The 12,846-nt window shown below is 41.6% G+C and overlaps 1 protein-coding gene across 1 annotated transcript in view; it reads right to left on the bottom strand.

Annotated features, from left to right (window-relative positions):
- Window positions 1-12,846, bottom strand: part of VKORC1L1 (vitamin K epoxide reductase complex subunit 1 like 1) — a 15,156-nt gene extending 2,310 nt beyond the window's left edge. The window contains exons 1-2 of the mRNA XM_040614947.1: window positions 12,623-12,846; window positions 660-769 (exon numbers count right to left, since the gene is read on the bottom strand). Coding sequence (XP_040470881.1) covers window positions 660-769; window positions 12,623-12,816 — 304 coding nt within the window. The 5' untranslated portion in view covers window positions 12,817-12,846. The remainder of the gene's footprint in view (window positions 1-659; window positions 770-12,622) is intronic.

The raw sequence follows: 12,846 nt of genomic DNA, 5'->3' as shown, positions 1-12,846 counted from the left end.
CCTTGCACACAAAGCAAAAAGCCTAAGCACTCTAATTCAAACTGAAGGCTACTCAGCAAGTTTGTATTACATAAAAGTCTGTTTAAAATACCATGAGTTCAAGATGGCTGACAAATCGCTATTTGAAGGGGAGCTTCTAGGTTCTGTACGACAGTCCTTTGATAAGAGTGTGTGTAGTATTAGCCATCTTCTGTATTCCTGAGTTATGGGAAAGTTACAGGTTGGTCAGGTTATGTCTGTCAGTATTAACAGCTTTATGGCAGACCATACAGTTACAAAGATATACATATACATTAAACTTCATGTACTTTTTTGCCTGCTATCTCTATTACTCCTGCCAAACTCGTAAATTCCATTTTTATTTCCCATCTTTTCTATCACACAATCCAATGCTAAATATATTTAAGTGAAAATACCAATGCAGCAACTGTATTGATGCTTATATTAATAGCACAGCAGGAGAAAATGCAATTGCTCGTTATCAGTTGGGGGTTTAAGCCCTTTGGACAGATGTATCACTAGACTGGTGCTAAAAAAAAAATAAATATTAAAATCACATGCATTTGGTCTCTTACAGATTGCACAGTATATAATGCACTCCACTTTCATCACCACAGACTTCTTACATACTTTAGGCTCTAAACTGAATTTATACTTACCAAGTAGCATTTGTAGTATATAAAACACAAGTCCAAAAACACTGTTTGACTGATTTATTGCACTGTCCTTCCCAAAGATGGAACCCAACAGACCGAATCCTCGACCCCATCTGTAAAACAGTGAAACTAATTAACTTGTATTTGGGCACCTCTTGCTGCACATCAGTATTTTCCATTCATCACTGTTGAGGGGGGAAAAGATACACACATATATTCTGACACGGCCACTGCAGTCCTATCTGAAGTTCAAGGTTATCTTGGAAAACCAAGCAGTTTACAACAGGGGGTGCATAGGTACAACTTTATCCCACACATTACCGATTCAAGTGATTCAACACACCAGAAAGTACCAAGTTCACACCGCTGCAGCTTCACCAAGTGCCATGTCTGCTTCCTGTGGTTGTAGTTTAAAGCTCTTTTGTCAAATAAACACTTCTCCCTCCAATGATAGCTTGAGCAACTCTCTCCACCGCATGAACTGGACACATGCTCACTATACAGCAGGGGGAAAATGGTGCAACTTAGTAACTAGTTGTTACCCTCTGCCAGCACTTACCTCACTGGCATCAGAGCAAGCAAATGACAACGTATGTTTGCACTCTGCCTGCTCCTGACCCGTCTAACGCCTTAGGAGGAACCCAGATCTGTCAAACAGGCAAGCTAGGGATGGCACCATAACCAGATTCACAGACTGTGTTTGTTAGAGCCCTTGCACAGCGTGACATTTGGAACTAGCACCTTCACCACAAAAGAACTTCCGACTTTTTAGTGATGCTAGAAAGCAGCACAAACCTTACTAAACTGCTGCTGCAAAATAAGGGGGATAAAAGATTAAATTAGCAGATGTGTTTGTGCTAGAAACCATTCATTTGATGCCCTAAGGCAGATCATACCATTATCTGTAAAAGCAAAGTGAGGACCATATTTATTAGTGTCATTTGAAAATACGAGACGTTAACACTACTTCAAGAGGCAGCTTAATTCACTTACAAGAGAACGTTAGGATATTTTCCTAGCATGTCTTTGAAGCATTAAGTCAAGTACTACATAAATGTAAGGCTACATTCACATTATCAGGTTAACTGTCACAGATCTACGTAAAAAAAAGTGCAATTCCTCACTACCGTTGCAGCAGAAGATGCTAGCATGCTACATTTATGCCAAGAGAAGCGCAGTTTCCAAATAGCTCGTTGTACCAGAGGCAATGGTTCTACTAAACCAAGACACAGGACAGATTTTCCCTCTGTACACTTCGGGAACGTTGCCAATAGACTTCACCATACATCTTGAGACCAGGGAAAGGCTACCACCACCTTACAAGCAGTTTCCTCCCACAAGAAAGGTACCATGGTAAGTACAATTTAATACCATCTCCAAAATACTTCATAATCTCACAGCCATTTGTGCAGTATTTTCAAAACATATTAATCATTTTAATTCAAGCTTCGTAATTGTCAGCAATTAACTATTACGCCTAAGTCTTGCACTCTTCTCTCCAAGAAACTGAGCAGAGAATTGGGCACCAGTTCCTAAAAAGCGTGTTTACTGCATAAACACTAAAACACACAAACATACTGTCAACTAGTTTGCTCTCACATTTCATATATGACTGAAGTGAAACGAGGGTGCAAATACAAAGTTTCAAGCCAGTAGAGAAGACCAGCTTTACCATGGGGACAAGGCCTTGCACCCCAGAGCTGGGAAGGGTCAGAAAGACACAAGTTAATTGCTGGGGGGAGCAGTGCAATACTGCCTTGCTCCCTGCTGCCATCCCAGCGCAATGGGGCTGTGCAAACTGTGGGGGACAAGGCTGGTGAGACATCCTCCCTGCAGTATATATGAAGGCAAACAGTCCCACTTGGCATACAGTTCGCAGGCAAAGTAGCATCAAGGATGGCTACCAACAATCTGGAAAAGCAGCTGCAGAGATGTGAGTGCAGCACTTCACAGCCAAGGGAGCCACGCTTCCAAGAGGGAGGGATTTAAAAAAAAAAAAAAAAGACTAAACACCTTACAACAACACATAAGCAACCATTATAAAGAAATACTCCACGTTCCAAAGAATTTCAGCTATGATGAGACTTTCCTCCCACACACTGAATGTTATCTGGATTTTAAGCTAGAACTGTTTATTTTTTAGCCTTACTTTGATAAGATGGGCATGGCACATGGAACAATAGTCTTACATTGTCCAGCCAATGCAGCGTTGAAGAGCCAGACAAATATATTAAAGGTATCACCATTTTGTGTTTAATAGTCCATTTTTATTTCCTTCTATTACCACACTTACAGATGCTTCAGCCTACTATCCACAGGTGCAATTTCTTGTTCTAGTCTCCAAGTGAGAGTTCTTCGTATGGCAACTTTAAACTATTTGAACGTGCTCAAGCTTCCCTTACTAAGGCACTAAACAGTGCAACTCAAAGCGTGCCCAGTACTGTGGTTCAGCATCAGCTCAGCCCAAAGTACCTGCAGGATGCTGAATTCCTACCCGCTCCCTGCCCTAGCTGGATGCTCTCACTCCTTCTGATGCTCATGTGATCCCATCAAGTTTGACAGTGAACTCAAGCTTACAACATCAGAAACTTTATACTACAGACAGAATCAGAATCTGACCCTACAGTTATTCTAAAAGTGAATAAAATGTCGTTAATGGAAAGATAATGAGTTCAAGCCCTTCCCGGCAGTCAGTATCCCCAAGCGATCTGTTCATAGCTGCAAGAAGGTCAGAGCACGGTGAAAGCTTTTTCCACATGCAACAGTTCATTAAGTATCTTGTTGGCCTTGTAGCAGCTTTAAGGACATCAAGTATTAAATTTCAGTCCAATGAACACAGCTCCGATCTCACACCTTATTCCACACACCCCAGGACAGCTAAGAAGCCTGCGGTTTAAGAGGAAGCACTTTTTCCAGCCTTATAGGGTTTGAAGTGTGAGGAAGTTTTCTGCATCAAACTGAAAAGCAAAATATTTAGACTTTGTATATTTCTATTTCCATCTAATTTCTCAACTGAAGAGGCTAAATCATCTCCTAATTCTATCAAGGAGGTCCCAAAACCCACTAAAAAGCACAATGAACCAAGTACTTTTGCAAGAAATTGGAGGAAGGAAAAAGACTTGAGGATGATAATCTTCCTTCTCAGACCAAAACCATGGAAATCACACCTGAGTTACAGTAACTTTAAAAACACGGCAAACAAATAGCAAGAAGAAAGACTGCCGTCCTAGTAATAGGATAAACTCTAAGAAATAAAACATCAGTAAAAAGGACTATGAAGTACTCAGAAGTTCTTCAGGAACTTGCTTTTCTTATAAATATAATTTACAAGAACTGTTGTTAACTTGAACCAACTCTTCGGATACAGAACACTAAGTAAAATGAACTGCGCTAATCAAAAAGTTGCTTGCACAGCAGGATAAAAGCACAGTACAGTCCAACATTACCAACTTTTTTCCTAGGACCGACTGGTGGCTCCCCATCCCTGAAGCAGTCAAGTGTTCTGTTGTGAGTCATGCTGGAGTCACCCTGCATGATTCAGAGCACTCTGACAAACACATGTGCAAGCCTACTTTTGCCACACCCGAGTTTCACTCCTATTGAAAAGGCAAAAAAAAAAAAAAAAAGGCAATCTGAACTAACCTCAAGGAAGTTTTAAAATAAATCTTTAAGACATCTCCCTGTATGTTTCAAGTAACTCAAATTCCCCTCTCTACTTGTCATTTGCAGGTACAACTTTGCGTGTTCTTTGAAAAAGTTTTCGGAATAGTGAATTGAGCAATCCAAGACAAAGTGTTTAGAATTGTTCACATAGTTCCTTAACATCTAAAATTGAATACTACAGTGACTTTTAGCCCAACGTACATTCCCTTTTATCAAAAGGAGGTACTGAAAATTATCATCCACCCTCTAAAGTGTCCCTTTTGGTTTGTGATATTTAACAAAGCTCAGAAGTATTGCATTTTTATAAGTTTAAAACAGTATTTGCATGCACTTGACACTTCTTAACAGGAAGACAAGAACTGAGGTCATTTTGATCCACAAGAGACACACCTCCAATAAAATTTATACTGTTAAATCATTAGCTCTTTTGCACAATTATGAACACATTTAGCAGAGACAATACTGCTGGCAGAAAGGCAACCAAGACAACCTCATGCAGTACACTAGTATCTCAGTCATTTTAAAGGACAAGTAAACAACCTCCATGTTTAACAAGTTAAAAGCTGTAAGAGTTATCAGTACTAGCTCAAAAAGCAACAGAATTCTAAGCCTGCCAAACACAGCAAGTCAAACAAACAAGAAGTATGTATTTAGCCAAGGAGTCAGATTATTATCTCATCTACTCTCTGTAAGAAATGCTATACTCCTTTTTCTAGCCAAGCATCCCAATTCCAACAGTTCCTGCAGGAGATGTTTTTAAGGGTTTTTACAAAGAGATCATTCCCCAAGATGGTCTCCTTGACCTCAATCATCATTAAGTTAAGAATCAGCTTGAGAAAACTTCTGAACTGGGATTTCACCTGGATCACCATGCTCCGTAGCCTACCTTGAAGCCTTCCTCAATGTACCTCGATGTTTTCTGAACACGTACTTCGTACCCCCACAACATGCTCCAGTGCCGAATGCCAGAACTGCATCACCTCAATTTCACTTGGCAATCCTTAGTTCTCATGTCAAGAGAAGAACTACCTACTGTATGTTCATTTTAACATGAAAACAACCATACCAAATCAGCTCAAGCCCAGCTAGCTTTAGCACGCCCCTGACATCAGCAAGTAGCAGATGCCTTCAACTAAGAACACACATCCTTCCAGTACCTAAAGGGGGGCTACAAGAGAGCTGGGGAGGGGCTTTTTACAAGGGCCTTTAGCAACAGGACAAGGGGAAATGGCTTTAAACTGAAAGAGAGCAGATTTAATTATGTATTAGGAACAAATTCTTTACTGTGAGGGTGGTGAAGCACTGGCACAGGCTGCCCAGAGAAGCTGCAGATGCTCCATCCCTGGCAGTGCCCAAGGCCAGGCTGGACGGGGCTTTGAGCAACCTGGGCTGGTGGAAGGGGTCCCTGCCCGTGGCAGGGGGTTAGGACTAGGTGATCTTTAGTGTCCCTTCCAACCCAAACCGTTCTGTGATTCTACACTTTCCAGTTCACATTCAGGACTCCTAAATGTCTAGTTGAAAATGCTATCAAATCCTTCAGGAGACCAGATTATTAAATGGCATGAATGATTCAAAATCAGAGAACACACTGCATTTGTGCAGCAGCAGGTTTTCCAACACATTTCTCTCTCAATTTTTAGGTTTGCTGCAATGAAAAGGGCGAACAGTGTAAGAGTTTCTATTTTCAGAGAACTGCAAGAAAAGAACTCAAGTTTTGTTTTCTGAGTAGTACAGATTAAAGCCCCTCATTTCAGGGTTACTTTTCATCCCATATGCATTATTTTGTTATCAACAGCAAGCACCATTTGCCACTTTGTAACCATGAGGAAACAATAAATACCATTTTCTAAAAAAAAAGCCTACACTTGACAAGTGATAAGCACATTTCCTTAAATATCATCTGACTTCTGAGATAAGTTACGGTACAGAATGGAACTTCTCAGGAGGGGACAAAACCTGGCCTATGCTCACACATCGCCTTCACTGAAAAGCTCATATAAAGGTCAAAAAGATCTGGAGCATGTTAATACTTAGCAATGTTAAGGAACTTTTGTTGCAGCTTCTTTATAGCTTCACTAGAGGATTTTGGGTTAAACCTAGTTCATGGTTACAAGGTCATTTAGGCCACTGTCACTGGTTTAATAAATCAAGTAAAAGCCTTCAATTAGAAACCATGAGAAAGGAAGATTAAATTTTCCCACTGGTAAATATATGCATCCTCCAGCTCCACCTCAAACAGTCCAAAAAAATCTCAGTGTCTAGATCTGCAAAATCTCAAGCAGAGAGTGTTTATTTATTTTACAGCAGCTTTTACAGAAATACTGGTTATTCAAGCTACAAGCCAACAGCACTGCACTCCTACATAATCTCTTTTATTAAGCTATCATAGATGAAGCCCAAATTCGAGCTATAGGCACTTTGTGAAATTTACTTTGCATCAGGCAAAATATCTCACAGCCCTACTGCAAATTCCAGTCAAGCCAGTAATAATGTATTTATGAAAACTAAAAATACATGTGCTAGTGTATACACTGTAAGGCTGGAAAAAAAAAATAAAGACTCCACGTAGCTAGGGTACTGCTGTATTTTATAGAAGATGTGCCCTAGTCCCTCCGTATTACATCAGCCTGAAGTATTAAGTTATTAATTATCTGTGAAAAAGATGAGACAAAAAAAAATCACTTAAATATCATCTGCTGCTGCTTTTAGGAACAACTTGCTTTAGAAGTAATCAAGCTGGTTTTCTACAAGCTGCCTTCCCCAGCACTGGGAATAACCTCCAGGTCCCTCCCCGCTCACACCCTCCGGCCTCTGCACCCTGCCTCCCCAATCAAGCCATGATCTATCAGTTCTGAGTCCTATCTGCCCACATGCTGCCTGTCGGGCTGGCAGACCACATGGGACAGATAACCTTAGCTCACACAGAAGGATTTTTTTTCCCCTTCAGCAGAGGTATTACTTTGAGCCTCTCTCCCCTCTCCTTTGGCACTGAGTCCATTTCTAAGAAAAACTTTACTAACTTGTATCCTTGGTTAAATTTTCCCATTAAAAAATGAACAGTTAAAAAATAAATTATTAATACACAACACAAAGGCAGAATTTTCCCTAGAAACCAGACTGAAAAAGCAGAATAACACAACCTGTCTTGGCCTTGAGTTGTTCGTGCTTTTTTGGCTCAGTATCCTTAGCTGTAAAACTTGTATCATGCTCGCCTGGCTACAGCTACGCCAACTCACCATCATCTTGAACCTGCAGCACTCCAAATCCTGACGAAGCAAAAGTGCTTGACCTACTAGATGGATTCTGTCTACACTGGATTTCCCCTTGCCCAATCAACAAACTAGAGCTCTTCAAACCTTCCCTCGGACACCAAAACCAATAAATCCTTGCTATGGAATAACTGAAGCGCCGTTACGCCTGCTATCTAGCAATTTGCAATCTTCAGAAATGAATAACAACCGATTTTAAACTACAGGACAGGTAACAGCAGAGTCTCAGGAGGCAACGTTTTTGTGTAAACTCTTTTGGCAGGCTAAGAACCACAAATATAATTCCCGATGGATGACTACCATCAGCTCCACATACTGCCCTTCAGCAGTGTAATCAAAAATTCTACATTCTTCTGTACAGAATCGAAGATGCCTAACAAAAACAATTAACTTGCCTCAGGTTAAAGCTACTACTGCCTAGAGAAGAGCAAAGACTTGAAAAACCAGTAACATTTCAAAGAAGCACACGAGCCTCATTTCTGTGTACTGGTTCACAAGAAGGGACTAGACAAGACTTTTCCCCACTACTCACATAAAGCTACTTTTACCATTTCTCACCTTGCATCAGTCACTAACAGTTGCAGCTGTCAACCTCAAACATACCTGAATGTTTGCTTGCAGGTACAGCAATAAAAAAAAATAATGCTGGGACATCAGGAATTTACCATTAATATGAAAGATAACTGCTATATAATGTTCTTAACCTGGAATCGAGCAAACTTGACAGACATCAAGTTTACAGGAGCTGCCCCACAAGAGAACTGAATGAGAACCTGCGATATAAACCTCAGGTTAGGGAGAAGGTCAGAGGAATTTTCTTCCATGTCCGACTGCCTTAGATAATAGGGTTGTTCTTGTCAACTTGATCTCTGTTCCAGCCTGCACTCTGCAAAGATGCACCAGAACAACAGTGCTAGCAAGGTGCCCTTCACCAAAAAAACAGCACCGGTCAAAGTTTTAACTGCAGTATCTTATAGCACAATCACACGCCCACTCTGCAGAGGAACAAGCTCTACACCAGCATAATTATACTCACACAACACAGCACTGAAGTACTATGTCACAAGACTAAGCGATTCAAACATCACATTTACACACACCTAAACCCACTGCTTAAAATGGTAAGCAGAACAATACAGCAACGCTACAGCTGTCACAGGCCATGCTTGGCAAATCCAGTAAAACAACTGCATGCCTGTACAGATCTGTCCACAACACATGCAAAATTTTACAGATATACACTTTTAAGAACTACCAGATAATTATTTTGGTGCATCCACTAGAAGACAGAAGGCAGACGTGCATATTAGACTTTTTCAGAACTGGCCTTTCAGACTGGCTCAAATTCAAGACGACAATCCAAGACCTTGCACACTAGCATAAAGTTCAGAACAGGGAATCCCTAAAATATGTCACCTATCAAGTTATACCCAGATGAACACAGATTCTTAAAATCCTATTTTGACTCTAGAACTTCCTCAGTAACTCAGCTAAAGATGTTAACCTAGATCAATATTGACTATTTCCAAACCTCTTCACTTACGCAGCTGCAACTATTGCTAAAGATACAGTGACGTGTGCCCTTTGGTCAATCCTGACAGCTATCTTAAGTCTGTATGAAAGCTATCACAGCATGAACACATGCCAGGCTACAAAACTTCCTTCAAAAAGAGCCATTCACTAGCCTGCTCTGCAGGAACTTTAAATTAATCAAGACAGAAAGCAGAAACACATCAGAAGACCTGAAAATCTCCCAGGGCATGCAAAAGAACAAAGCAAAAATCTCTGGGTCTCTGCATTACTACTTAAATGTCACATTTTATTTCAAGCCATACCACTACCCATGTTACTTGAAACTTGTCTATAAGCTTAATTCCCTTTCTGAAACCAAAAATATTTTTCAGGAACTGCTATTAGCTAGTTTAATTACAAATAAAACCATTCTTGCCACTTACTCTCAAATGTAAGACAGCAATTCATTTAAAACATCTACAGCAACTGCCAAATGAAAACGTTAGGTATTTCCCTAATACTTTCCCTTACTATACAGTCCTTAGTAGTTTTTCTTTTTAAACTACATCACAATTTTTTCACCACAATAAAAGCTTGAAATATGCTGACCATTACTATTTTGAATAAGGGATACTAGGAAGGTATGTCTCCAGCATAATCTTCTGGATGACTCAGTCTCTGATAGAAGATTTTCTGTGCTCCTCCCTCTGCATGCTGGTAATCTTTACAACATTTCTTTCTCACTGTTGTGCCAATACCAGATTTGGCTTAATAGCAATAAATACTAACAATCTTATTAGTGGGGGGGCGGGGGGGAAGTCTTGCCCAAAGACCAGAACTCCGTTCCAAAGTAACTCAGCTCAGGGAGGTATACACTAGTTTATTCCAGTCATTCTATACACTTAAAAATAATACCAACACCATGATGTGCTTCGTAAAGTTCAGTGCACTGTTACAGTAAACACCTAAAATGTGAAGCCTCTTAGATTCCAAGCTGCATCAGCAAGTCTAGCTTAAATAAAATGGCACGCAAACAAATGAACACTCAGGAAGCCAGAAAAAGCCACAAATAAGTCTGTCACTTTTTTAACTCTGTAGAGTTACCTCTGCTAATCAGCTAATCAAATAGTTGTGATTGCCAGTGTAATAGTTCAATGAGAAAAGAAACTTATGAAAGCTAAATCTGTATTACATGTGAAAACACTGGAAAACAACATTTGAAGCTCTACTATCCTGGTGAAATCTAAATTGTAGTTAAAGGTTCCTTTTAGAAATCAAGTTTCAGGGAAACTGGTGACATGGTAACAAGGAATATTCAATTGTGGGGCCGCGGCGGGGAGCAGGGGGAGAATGACCGATGGATGGGGAGCTGTAGCACCATGGAAAATAAGACTAATTTCTTTCAATGTTATTCTTACTTAAAGTTTAGGTTGCCCTCTTGTCTTAGTTTTAAAGCAATACTCCTTTTTTGTCTGTGTCCTGTACAGCGTTGAAAGCACATTCTTCTCCAAATATGGTCTGACTGAACAGAACTTGCACACTCCTTTTCCACAAACTCTCTTTACCACCTGCTCTAATTATCACAAGCTATCCTGACATTTGCAATACTTCAGTCTTTAAGCATGATTCTCCTAGCAAGTGCTAGGGAGACTTTAGTTGACTTTATCCCTAACTGTATCATATTACTCAGAATTCCTACAGTAAAGTATTTACAGGTCTTACTATGGCATACTCAACATTTCAGCTGCAGCATAATCAATGAACACTATAATTACCAAGCATTATTCCATAATTACAAATACCCAAATACATAATTGGAATTACTTTACCTCTTCAAAGCATTTAGTAAACATGCATTAGAACTATTAATTCAAATTCCCTGTCTCCATAGCAGCATTTGCAATAACAATAAAAAGCTAATGACAGGCCACTTCTATGCAAGAACAGACTACTATGGAGCTTACTTAGGTGCTTAAATCTCTGATACTCTTTTTATCTCTATAGCTGTGGTAAAATTCAGATTACTGATGATACATAGTTTAATCTCAGTAGCCTATGCATAGCTTTAGTTTACAAGTTTAAGTTATCTGGCAAGCTTATAGAAGCCTTCTTCTTGTTTAGACTGAAACTTCTCATTTCAGGTCACTTCTCAAATAGAGACATGACCAAGCACCTTCACAAACTAAAGATTACCTGATGACAGACAGAAGGGCAGAGTTAAAGCCCTCGCTCAATCACAAGAGGCTCCTTTGAGACCTCCCACATCTCTTTGTAACATACCACAATCCCACTTCTGACACAATGGAAGTGATTTGAACAATAAAGAGTTCCCTGTATGTTTTACCCTAAACAATTTAGCCACCTCCCTCTTTGACAGAGTATGGGCACATTCTCGCCCATTGGCTCCTTAGGATAATACAGCGGGTACCTTTACACAAACTGTTAAAGCTTTTATGCAGGATACAGAGAGGCAAAATGAAAAAAACCCGCAAGTACTCATTCAGCTGAAGGCACTAACATCATAACAAAATTCTCATTTAAAAAATGAAGCATTTAATACACGCATCTGTTGAAGAACCAAACCCCTTCCCAGCTCCTTACTTGTTATGCCTCTTCCCCTCCCCATATATATAGATATATAATAGTTTTGAGATTGCTGGACAAATCATGTTATTTCTTTAGTTTAAATACTTGAGAATATGGATTTAGGAGTTTCTTGGCCAAATTACATCCCGAAGTATTTCCTGTACCAGTCTTACACTGGTAGCACTTGCAACTATTCAGCACGTTAAATCTTTTCATTATTGTCTTTCAGTCAACTAATTACGTGAGAAGTCAAGCCAGCAGCAAATTAAAATTTATACATCGACTCTAACAGAAATAAGAACGACTGGCCTTTAGAAAACAATCGCTAAAGTAATTACTGACAGGGAGTCTGTAAAATAGATCAGGATTTGGACTGGGCTTTTGCTGCCGAGGCATACAAACGTCTTTTGAATCTAGCGCTTCCTCTGTGTCACGAAAGCAATCTTCCGTGCTGCCCGGTGACATTACAATAAAAATGCAATTCAGATACTCCGATTAAAGCAACCCAAAGCCAATCACCTCCAGCCGCACATGTTTGTGTTGGCCTCAACCACGAGTCACACCCGCAGCGTTTTACCCCACCAGGTATCTGACGCCGAGCCGCCTGCCGCTCGCTAATTGCACCGATTACAACACTGAAATTGCGGGTGCCTCACCCTCCACCCCGCAGCGATGCCGGCAAGAAGCCGTTCCCACACCAGCCCTCCCGGGAAGGGGCTGCCTAAACCGGGAGCCCCGCAGCCCCCCCCCGCCTGCGGCCCCCAGCCCCGGCCCGGCCCCGGCCCGCAGCCCCCACCCCCCTCACAGGGCCGGCCCGGCCCCCCAGCAGCCCCCGCCTTCGCCCCCGAGGTACCGGAGACGGCGCTCCCCGCGCCCGCAGCCCCCTCTCCCCGCGGCGGCCTGAGGCGGCGGCAGCGGGTCCCATCCCCGCCTCACCTGGAGGTGATGGCGGCGGAGCAGCGGACCCGCTCGCTGAGGTCGCACAAGGCCTGGTAGTGGAGGTCGCGGCCCTTCTCCCGCTCCAGGTGGCAGGCGTAGAGGGACAGCAGGATGCCGGCCGCGCACACGGCGGAGCGGGCCACCCGCTCCCAGCGCGGCACCGACACTCGCAGCAGGACGGGCGCCGCCATCTTACCCCCTCCCTCCGCCTCAGCCCGCGA

Source organism: Falco naumanni, chromosome 1 (genome assembly GCF_017639655.2).
Source record: "Falco naumanni isolate bFalNau1 chromosome 1, bFalNau1.pat, whole genome shotgun sequence".
Classification (NCBI taxonomy): Eukaryota; Metazoa; Chordata; class Aves; order Falconiformes; family Falconidae; genus Falco; species Falco naumanni.
This window is presented reverse-complemented; position numbering and strand designations above follow the sequence as displayed.